Source organism: Myotis myotis, unplaced genomic scaffold, assembly GCF_014108235.1.
Source record: "Myotis myotis isolate mMyoMyo1 unplaced genomic scaffold, mMyoMyo1.p scaffold_m19_p_16, whole genome shotgun sequence".
NCBI lineage: Eukaryota > Metazoa > Chordata > Mammalia > Chiroptera > Vespertilionidae > Myotis > Myotis myotis.
Genome location: NW_023416320.1, coordinates 10,879,303 through 10,891,334, shown reverse-complemented (window position 1 = coordinate 10,891,334; position 12,032 = coordinate 10,879,303). Strand labels below are relative to the sequence as shown.

General features: G+C 34.8%; 1 protein-coding gene across 25 annotated transcripts in view; it reads right to left on the bottom strand.

Moving 5' to 3' along the window:
- The window catches only part of VPS13B (vacuolar protein sorting 13 homolog B), a 613,015-nt gene that overhangs the window by 499,125 nt on the left and 101,858 nt on the right, over positions 1-12,032 (bottom strand). The window contains exon 18 of one of the 25 annotated variants that reach the window (XM_036337877.1): positions 1,117-1,184. The exons of the other annotated variants lie outside the window; for them this stretch is intronic. Coding sequence (XP_036193770.1) covers positions 1,132-1,184 — 53 coding nt within the window. The 3' untranslated portion in view covers positions 1,117-1,131. Of the gene's footprint in view, positions 1-1,116; positions 1,185-12,032 lie in introns of those variants that run through there. 25 annotated transcript variants of the gene reach the window in all.

The following is a 12,032-nucleotide window of genomic DNA, read 5'->3' as shown; positions in this document are numbered from 1 at the left end:
CCCTGATACATTTGGCCAATGAAAGTAGAAGAAAAACAATAGCACTCTGAAGCATCAGCCAGTTAATACCATTGTCATTTACCATGAGTGGGATGCACACCATATCAGACCATAGTTAATTAAATTAAACCAGTTTTGTATTGTTAAAATGTGTCCAGCATTATTTTTTAAGGAATTTTATTGATTCTAGAGAGAGAGGGAGAGAAACAGAGATAAGTTGCTGTATGCACCTCAACTGGGAATCGTACCCACCACTTTTCAGTGTACAGGAAGGCACTCCAACCGAGCCACACCAGCCAAGGCTGTCCAGCATTATTTATTTGGATACTACACAACTGCTTTTAAACCTGAAGATCTCTATCCCCCACATACAGTCAACACTATTCCGTTTCATCTATTGGTAATGGAATCTGTAAGTGGTTACCATAGTGTTCTACTGAAACAAAAACAAAAGAGCAAAATTTTGTTTTATTAATGTATCACTCCTATTTCACAGTTAAGTAGTTTCAACAACTTTATCTCATAAAACAAATGAGAGTAAATATATGTATGCAGTGACCTAAGGGGAAAATGAAATAATGCATAGAAAATGTTTTCATGGTAGCATTTTTGTATACAAATTATGTTGAAAGGTACTACAGGTTTCTTTAATGTGAACTTAATGCAATACATTACTTAGTTAAGAAAAAATATTTGACAATAGCTCTGACTATTCATGCTGAAACTTGTAAAAAATCAAATTCTTTTTTAATGTCCAATCTACTGAATTATTAATTAAAATAGGAATTAGCCTATGAAAAATTTTGGAATGAGAATGCAAGATTTTGATATTAAAAAATCCTTTCTTCTAAAATTACCAAACATTCTGTGTACTTTAGATAAATTGACAAATATGTCAGCCATGTAGAAGGAAAACAAGATAAAGATTTTACTACTTTTCTGTATTATTAAAATTCAGCATATCACACAGCAGGAGCCAAATATCATTACAGTAGAATAAATTTCTGCAATATAAGAGTTAACATAAATTCAAACTAAAAGTAATTATCATTATAAATTTTTATGAAGGATCTTAGGTGCTGACTTTAAATTTGACAGTAGAGTGCACAATTTCTCACCTGCTATCAACTTCTAGGTTAGTTCTGTAGTATGTAGTATGTAGTCTGAATTCAGTGCAATACCAACTGAATTAGATGGGGAGAAAGACATTTTTTGGCTTACATTGCTGAAGTTTTCACCAAGTTATCAAGCTTTTCCTCTTCTATAAATAATAATTAATTTAAAAACTCCATAAGAATAAGTATAAAACATTCTTGTAAAAGTCTGTAATTTTGATGGAGTAAAAAGTTGTGTTCTAGATATCTCATTTTTCTCTAATATTTTCTTCTTTGAATATTTTTTATATTTTTTCATCTTTATATTTCAATCAATATTTTCTTAGCTATTATTAAACATCATTTTGTGTTATCCCTTCTTAAATATTCTGAATTCTGACTTTAATTCAACCCATAAATGTAAAAAATTCCCAAATAGAATCTTATCATGAGAGGCATGTTGCTAAAATAAATTTAAATAACTAGAAAATAAATACATTTAAAGTTTTCTTGATCCTAGTACATTAAACAATTCTATAGATTCTACAAAAAATCAAGATATAATTAAATCTCTACTGTCTTTCATATTTAATTGAAATGTTTAAGCAGGTTTTTAACACACAAAAAAAATACGAAAACCTTCTGTTAATATTTATGTTAACTATCAATCTCTTTATCAAGTCATTGAATCTTGGAAATATTTACTATTGTACATAAAATTAACAGTTTTTACAACCATTGGCACATGTAATACTTTACTCTTTTAATAACAGACATTTATACTCCAACTCTCTGACAGAATTTCAATACATAAAACCTATAAGGAAATGCTCATTCTCAGTTACATGGAGAATGCTTACCTGTAATTAAAAGTGAAAACTGAGAGCTTAATGATAAATCCAGTGACATGCCTCATTTATTAAACCGATGCTGTTAGGGTATTATATACGTACAATGGTAAGTATTTTTACACACAAATTCAAGGATTCCAGAAATGACATTAACGTCGCTATTATGCTATTCAATCTATCAAAGGCTGAAACCAGAGCTAAAGCCAAATTACAGACTTTAGATGAATATCCAAACTGAATCTGTACTACCATACATTCCTAATAAAGTAATACTGCATTTACAGTAGCAGTGAAAACAGTCATGGGATGCTATATAGATAGATAGATAGATAGATAGATAGATAGATAGATAGATAGATAGATAGATAGATATTCATTCTAAGCGACCGTCAGACTGTCCAACTGGCTGGTAGATATGACGCGCACTGACCACCAGGGGGCAGACGCTCAATGCAGGAGCTGCTGAGCTGCGGTGACTTGGCAGCAGCAGTTCTCGGGTGATGCACCCCAGAATCAGAGAGGGGGGAGCCCGTTCCGGGGTCGTCACCCAAGAACCACTCTCTCGCAATCCAGGACCCCTCCAGGGATATCAGAGAGCTGGTTTAGGGTCCAATCCCCACCTGCCGGAGGGACCCCGCTCACTCTACAGATGCCCTTTCAAGCCAGCCAGCCAGGGAGGAACCGTGGGAGGTTGGCTCCAGGGCGTGTCAGGCCCAACTCGCCCAGTCCTGCCCAGCTGGCCACCTTCTAATTAATTTCCTTTCACTGTGCACAAATCTGTGCACTGGGGCACTAGTTTTATATAATTTCACTTCCATCTCGTTATAGGCCAATAAAACAAGTACTACTGGTCTTCCCCATTCTGCAAAGAAGGAAATTTGAGTCTTAAAAACTTGGTTAAATCACATGGCTAATAAAAGGTGGAACCATGGTTCAAACTTTAGCAACGAGAAGATACTTTTCAGGACAGGAACTTAATTTTCAATAAATAATACAAGCCTTAAATTAGAGTCACTGATAACTGAAATCATTCTTAACTAGGCAAATCAATATTCAAATAAAGATTCCTATGGGAGGATAGCAAACTTCTGATCCCAAGAAAAAAAATAGCAGCTCTGGCAATCAGCAATGTGCAGGTCTCTACTATATGCAAGAAACCTGGGATCTTTAAATTTTGTCCTGCACTACACTAGAGAGCGGTATGGATCTAGTGAGGGACTAGTTAAACTTTAAAGGATCACAACCCATTCTCACGAAGAGTTTCAAATGCCTAAATAAAATTCCTACAAAGAAGTTTACTTTTTCTCAGAGTTAAAAATAGTAAAAACAAAAACAAAAAACACAAATTCTGTACCATCAACTGAAAATTAAAATATAGCTAATTGTATAATGAGTAGTTACTTTAAAACAAAATTTTGATTGAGTTACTGTAGAAATATGGGAGAAGACTAAAAATTAAACTGATAATGGAATTGGTGTGTATCTTTGCAGATGTTATAACACTGCCAGCAATGTAAAAGAATCCTCCAAGTTACTACATTAAGTCAGAAGTCAAGACATATTTGCATTATTACTATTAAATGTGGAAACTGGTAAGCAGGAGTAAACTTTCCAACCATAAGTCAAATTGTGTCACTCCTCTGGTTAAAACCCTCCAATGACCTCCTCCCATTTCAGTTAGAATAAAATCCAAAGTCCTTATTGTGCCTTGCAAGGCTCTAGTGGCTGTAGCCAAACTCTCTGACCTCATTTCCCGTCCTCCTCTCTCACCTTCTTTCCCTCCCTCTCCCTCTCTTTTTCAGAACTCTGCAGCCAAAGTGGCCTTCTTTCTTTCTTTTTTTGCCAAGCCAGTGCCCATAACAGAGGCTTTATACCCAATGGTTCTTTGGCGTGGAATATTCTCCTTCCAGATCTTTGCCCTACATGAGAACAGGGTCATATCTGCTTTGCTACATTATCTATGCCCAGCACTATTCCTAGCACATAATAAGTGTCCAGTGATATTTATTAACTGACTACTAGTACATGAACTGAATGAATAATAAGTATCATTCCAAGGCCTACCCCATGTTGACTTCTTGTGGCAAACACCTAATGTACCCCACTCCTTACATTACCCTTCAACAAAGGACACACTGCCCAGCTGCAAGAAATATGATTAGTTGACAGCCTCCAGCTGTTAGCTTCTTTAGAGTTTGCCTCAGCTTCCCAAAGACATACTCCTCTCAGGGAAGCCCACAGCCAACACCTGGGTTACAGTGTAGAGAGACCATCATTTTCACCCAATGCAGACTCCTCAAACAATCTCAGTTCCAAAGGTCTTGTTGGGTTGGCAGGGACTTTGTCGAGTCAGGTTCACACTATGATGACTGCTCTGAACCAATCCTGCTCCCACTGTTTTCATCTTACAGGTGTTATGCCCCAGTAAACTGCAATCCTAACTCCATCTCTGTGCCTGCTTCCGGGAGAATTGAACCAGCACTGTTTCCATTCCAAAAAATCATTCCTTATGCCTACAAATTACAATGGCCACTTTAAACAGGGCACAGAGCATTTGTTTCCTATTAATTATGTGATGAAATAGCTATTACCATCCTCATTCCCTACTAATATTCGCACACACAAACATAGACACACATACTCCCCCCAAACTCCTAACCACATGGCACTTAATAAATTCTTATTTTATTTACACTTACGTCTTTTTTTATATATGTTTTTATTGATTTTCAGAGAAAAAGGGGGAGGGATAGAGAGATAGAAACACTGATGAAAGAGAACCATCATCTACTGGCTGCCTCCTGCACACCCCATTTTGGCGATTAAGCCTGCAACCCAGGCATGTGCCCTGACCAGGAATAGAATTGGCGACCTTTAGGTTCTTGGGTCAATGCTTAACCACGGAGTCACACCAGCCAGGCTTAAGTCATAATGCAAATGTGACCTCTTCTATGAAGCCTTTAAAATACAATCAAATGGCCTTTTCTGGGGGGGGGGGGGGGGGGTTGTTACGTTGGACCATCTAGCAGTATTACCATACTATAATTACGTGATTATATGTCCGTTTCCTTTCCATCTGTGTCTGCCTCAAATTAATAAACCCAGTGTTTCATAATGCACTTCGTTTAAGATGTTCTATAAATTTCTTGATAAAAAATGAGCTAAAATATAACTAATTTTTTTAAAACCTTTAAAAGTATATGGCTTTTACACGGTTTTTTTCTGTAAGGTTGAGTTAAAATGATCAGCATATACAAGCCTGAACCATTCTCATCATCTAAAAATAACTTCATTCTTCTTAGTGAGCAAGCAATTTTGTTTTCAAGAGACAGTTATTACTGCTGAAATTGAAAGATGCTAGGCAATTTAAAGGCCAATTCATTTTGAACTTTTAGGATACTTCCTTACAAATAACATATTAGTTACCAAGGAAAAATGAAGCACTGGTTTTTACAACTCATAAAATTTGTTTGCAACTTCATATGACATGTCAGTTCTCAATTACACCCTCCTGGGACAAAAATCAGGCCAAGCATTCTCAGCAAATGAGAATAAAATAAAACTAAACCATGAAACACACACGAAAGAATAAAGTGTCTACCAGAAAGGCATTTTATGAATTAGAAAAGTTTCATTCTGAGAACTGTGTAACACCAATGATTAAGCCATACTAATTTTTTAATTCAGTTGAGTTAAAATGGGCAAGTAGCATTACTCCTCCACTTAGTAATCAAATAATAGGTGAACAATTTTAAAATCTTAATATTTTAAAGGAAGGCTGAGATTCCCATAGGAAATAAAAGTGGAAATGAGTCCAAGGGAGAAAATGGCTTGGTTCCACACCCTTAAAACTGCCTACAGCAATGCATCAAAAATTAAAATAAAATAAGCCCCCAGAGTCTGGGTCAGCAGCATAGTGTTACAACTTAAGCATTGGGTCATCAGTGGCAATGGTAGGCTGATTAAAGGTTGAGGTAATATATTTACATACGTAGTAAGAAACTGTGCAACAGTACCGCCAACAGCACAAAGAGTTCTTGTGTGGATATCGTGTACAAAGAAAGATTATAACCATCTGCTTATATTTCAATATGAAAATATGAAGCATACTTGAACAACTGTTTAAAGAAATAGATAAACTATATTATAAATACTAATTGTTCAACTTGTTAAAAAAATAAAACTGCATTTAGCAACCCATTAGTTATATTTTCCAACAAAAAAACACTTCAATTTTATTACTTATTAAAATCTGATCCTAACTGAAACAACCTTCCTCTAATATAAGGGAAATGAGCAAAAATGCAAAGCTAATATGGAAAAAGGCAGTTTTTCAAGTAATGAAGCCATTCTCAAATATAAGTAATAAAATTTGTTAAGCTTATTACATGAACAGGTTAAATTAAACACTGATTTGTCTTCATATTTAACAGGTAGCACCAAGTAGTAGAATAAACGTGTATAAATTATATTACACATATTACTACTCAAATCTCTCAGAAAACCTATTTTGCAATTAACCAAGAAAAGACTCTTACTATGTTTGTGTTCTTACAAAGAGTGGCATACAATGGCACCCACATGCGTTTATTAAATGCAAAAATTAATCATAAACTGAGGTCAGTTTTTTGTAAGGATAAAAAATGTATTTAAACACAGAAAATGTTACCAGTACCAACAGTCTTGATTTCTGAAAGTCACTATACCTATCCTGTGACATAAATTTTGGGCAAGACTGATACTAAGAATTATTGCCAAAGGATGACTCCAAGGCTCATAAAAAGTGTCTCTATCTTTAAGTCAATATTCCTTGGAATATTTTGGCAGGAAAATAATTTTTAAAAATATTAATGTGCAAGAAGATGCAAAATGCTTTATCTAATAACTAGCAATCACCTAAATTCCAAGTGTTAATGAATTCCCAAAAATTAACTCAGTGAAATATTCATTAATTCAATTTAAAAACATTTTTGAGGCCTATACTGTATGTCTGACAGCATACTCTGGAAATATAAAACAAGTACACCTAACTCAAAGTGAAGGATATGAAGCCTCAGTTAAGTCTCAACGGAAAAGAAGTCATGAAACAGACAAGAGGAGGAAACGGTCATGAGGGTAGGAAAGGTGTTCCAGGCAGATGCAATACTAGGTGCGACAGCAAGGAAGTATGACAGAGTACGTGTTTTTGGGCCCTCAGTAGTTCAACATAACTAAAGGAAGAAGCTCGAAGAAACTTTGCAGAGATAAGTCTGTGATCATGAAATAACCTTGTCTGACATGTGAAGAAGTTCTAATTTTACCTTGTAGACAAATGGGAAACCACTAAAGAACATAATCAGAATTCCATTTTTTAAAGGTCACCAAGACTGCTATGGGGAGAAAGAACTGAAGAACAAGAGAGAACTAGGAGGCCCTGGCTGGTGGTTCAATTGGTTGGAATGTCATCCTGTACACCAAGCAGCGGTCGCCAACCTTTCGGACCTCACAGACCACCGGATGGCGACTGCTGCACCAGTAGGTTGAGGGTTCCATCCCCGATTAGGGCGCATATGGAAGGCAACAAATCCATGTTTCTCACATTGATGTCCCTATCTATCTATCTATCTACCTACCTACCTACCTACCTACCTATCTCCCTTCCTCTCTCTCTAAAATCAATAAACATATCCTTGGGTAAGGATTTTTTTAAAAAAGAGAGAGGACTGGGAGCCTGATCACTTGGTAAGATACTATAACAATCCTCGCTGAGAATAAAGACAAGGTAACAAAGCAGTGGCCAGACGTTAAGAAGACAGAATATGATGACTCTTAGGCGAATGGTGGTACATTCATTTTGAAAATAGTGAATTTTAGATACCTTGGCACATCCAAATAAATGTATCAGTTTCAGAAAAAAGTTCTAGACTACAAAATTAAAAGAAGTAGTTGTCAGTGGGCACTAGAGCCAGATAGGAGGAAGAGATTACTCCAAGTCCTCCTTCAAGGTAAAAGATAAAAACAAGAAGAGCCCACAAATCAAGAACAGAGTTCTATGGGTGTCAAATACGTAGTCAAAGAAGATAAACGCTACAAAATATATACGGATTCAGCATCAAAGCTAAGTGGAAAGGCAACATGTATATCATTCTATTATTTCTCTATGAAGGAAAAGAGGAAGATAAAATGAGAAGCTGAGAGGGACTTTGAATCTGGGGAAATGCTCTTTGCATGCTTTTCACACAGAAAAGACAAAAATATATGACACCAAAAAGAAAAAAAATGTTTATGGAATGTTATAAAAGAAAAGCATAACATAAAATGGTACATACATAATAAATCAAGTCATGTAAAACTATGTATAAGGACATGAATTAAAAGGAAACATGGAAAATTAAAAACAATCATTTATATTTGTAGTATTTTTTCTTCTATGATTTCCTTTATGATGTCCTATGCAACATTAAAAAGAGAATAACTGCTCTATAAATCTCACCAAATCCCATCATAATGTTAAAATAATTAGAGATGGAAAGTCTTATGATTAATAATTTAATGAAAAATATATCTGTGATTCAATTCTAGCTTTTTAATAATCATCTAATCTATTTCTAAAATGTGTATTCCTAAAAATGAAGTAGCTATTTCAAAATGTCCGAGTTCTGTAAGATTTCCATGTCTCACTAAACTTGGAAAATATGAGGCAAATGACATATTAACTTGAACAATCATAAAAATGCTTAGAAAGTAAAAGGCTCATTTAATGAAAAAAACCTTAGAAATGTTTCCATATGTTTCTATGAAGTATTTTTCCCCACTAAATGAACACATTCAAGATTTTGTTTCTGGCTTTGTTTCAGAAACACACACACACACACACACACACACACACACCATCTGCATAGTACAGCACTTACAAGTACATCTCAGTCATGCAATAGTTATGTCACAGCTCATATATCAAATAAAAATCACATTCAAGCCCACACACCCTCAGAGACCCAAAGTCTTCCTTTCTATTAAGAGTGGTCCTGAGAGAGCTTTCATTGCACCTAGCTGCTGATGTCACATAACTTTTGTTAGAAAATTAAATCCTGAAACTAAAATATCAAACAGTTTGAAGTACAGTTGTGAATGACCTAAAAAACCAACTTTCTCTAGTTATAAACTATGAACATTTCCTTTTCACAGAAACTGGTGCAGAAGGAAGTGAAGGGGGAAGGAACCTGTCACTATACCTCAGTAAATGGTGATTTGTTAAATGAAGCATTATTTCATTATATTAAAGACATGATAAAATGATACTATTTCATTATGCTTAGAATAATCTTGATAGATATTTTAATGCATCTCTATTTAATTCCAATTATGTACATTACATGTAATTTCTAATCATTACAGATTAGAAATATTTTATTATCTAGAGCAGTTTCCACAAAATTCATGTATTTGTATACCAACATTATTATTGCTACCATGTCCTTGTATCATTTGTTATTATTTACTTTAATAAAGAAGCAGCAGTGGCTAAGAGCTTGGTTACTCTCAGAGCACATGGATTGATATTACAGCTCTGCCACTTACTACATCTACAACCAAGTGCAAGATAGTTATTCTCTGTGCTTTAGTTTCTCATGTGTACAATGGGGGTAATAATGGTACCTTCCTTTCAACACTGTTGTGAGGATGCCTGACTCAATATATATCAAAAACTTAGTACCCGACACATAGTACTAAGTAATTAGCCTACACTAATGTTAATGTTTTTCTTTAAATTTACTCATTTTTTACTTTATGATAAGTTTATTTCCTGAGCAAACTTTTATTCCACTATTATTGTAAGCAATAATATCTGAAATTATGAGGATACCCCCTGGGATGTATTTTTTCCTAATACACAGTAAAATAAATAACTTTTATAATTAAAAACAAAAGTTCCCAATATGCTACTTAAAATCATCTCCAATTCCAACAGTGATATTGCATCAATAATGAACACTTAAGCCCTGGCCAGTGTGCTAGGTTGGCTGGAGCATCATCGTCCCGTACAACAGAAAGGTTGCAGGTTCAATTCCTAGTTTGCAGGTTCAATCCCCTGTTGGGACCTGTACATGAAACAACCAATGGATATCTCTCTCTCTCTCTCTCATCAATGCATTTCTCTCTCTCTCTTCTCTCTCTCTCTCTCTCTCTCTCTCTCTCTCTCTCTCTCTCTCTCTCTTTCCCCCCTTCTCTCTCTCCTCTCTCTCCTTCTCTTAAAATCAATAGCCATGTTCTTGAATGAGGGTTAAAGAAAAAAATCTTAAAAATAAAGAACACATTAATTATATAAGTGCCATCTTCTGTAGTATATATTAAAAACTATGTGCCTCAAGGAAAAAAATTAAAGATCCATTCAAAAGAAATGGAGGCATTTAAATAATAAAGCATCCTGTGATAAGTACATTGCTAGGTATCACAAGAAAAACATACAATGCTCTCTGCAGGTTAACTGGCATTAGAAAACAGATAAATAATACAATGCCATTCAATTAATAACTGTCATCCTATTCCACTCTCTAGTTTTAGGGATTTAATAATCCCACTGATACTTCTTTCCATCAAACTAAATTCCTTCTAATTTTAGCTCATTTATTTCCTTTATAGAATTAGAAAATTCTGTTACCTTTCATAAAAGCATGAAATAATCTGATATATTTTATTATTGCTGTCAATATAATTAATAACAGGGGCCACCAATTATCAAGTCAAGCACTGTGATGAATTCAATTTATCACAGCAAACCCATGGAAATGTATTATTATCCATATTTTACAATGAAGAAACTTAAACTTTATGAATCTAAGCAACATGTCGAAGTTCCCACAACAAGTAAATGACAATGAGGATAAGGGAGAATTTAAACCATAGGTCTTGAATATGTGATAGTGAATTAGCAGAGTTAACAATTGCCCTTCAACGTAGTCATAAGCTATTTCAATGTTTAATTCACAAAACATTTTTGCTACTCCTCATTTTCAACTACATTTATGGTCTATAACTCATTCTTCTGAATTGTCCCAATGATGACAAATCTTGATCTTTTGAGGGGTAAGTCTGAATATTTGAGAGAAAAAATTACCACTCAGAGTGAAGAATAGTGGGTAAAGTAAGTGATACAGGATTTCAATAAGTCTCAATATTCTAATAGAAGACATGTTCTGGATACATATTCAAAATTATCTTTTGTTTCTCTCCTTGATAGTCTTTAAAAGAAAATAAATTATATTTAATGGTAAAGTACTGATTTCCTCAGGTGTCTGCTAAATTGGCTACAAAAACAATTTTAAAGAAGTTTTTAAAATCTGTGAATATGACAGTGTCTAAGGATTGAAAAGTACTGGCCAAAGAATTACTTAGAACCACATTCATTTGGATATACAGTTGACCCTTGAACAATGTGGGGGATTATTACTATAGTTAACTCCAAAAAAGTTAACTACAGTAGTTCGTCAGTATCCATGGGAGATTGATTCCAAAACCCCCGCAGATACCAAAATCCACAAATTTCCAACCGCAGATTAAAAATACTGTTTTCTTTTATCCCCATACTGGGGATATGGGAGGCCAACTATTTATTTGTTGAAAATATTCCACATATAAATGGACCCACGCAGTTCAAACCTCTGTTGTTCAGGGTGAACTATATAAGTTTTGTTTCAGTGTAACAGAATAAGCTTCAAAGACATATTCTCTGGGGAACAGTCATAAAGCCTGTCTCTGGTTTTTAAAAAACTTACATTCATCTTCTTTTAAATTTTTCTTCATTTTCCTTGCTCTTCAGATAGCTTACTAAAACCTGTTCAGTATTTTTAAAAATATCGTCTAATGCAGGGGTGGGCAAACTTTTTGACTCGAGGGCCACAATGGGTTCTTAAACTGGACCGGAGGGCCGGAACAAAAGCATGGATGGAGTGTTTGTGTGAACTAATATAAATTCAAAGTAAACATCATTACATAAAAGGGTACGGTCTTTTTTTCCAATAGTTTTATTCATTTCAAACGGGCCAGATCCGGCCCGCAGGCCATAGTTTGCCCACGGCTGGTCTAATGTGTGATAAGCAATACTGCT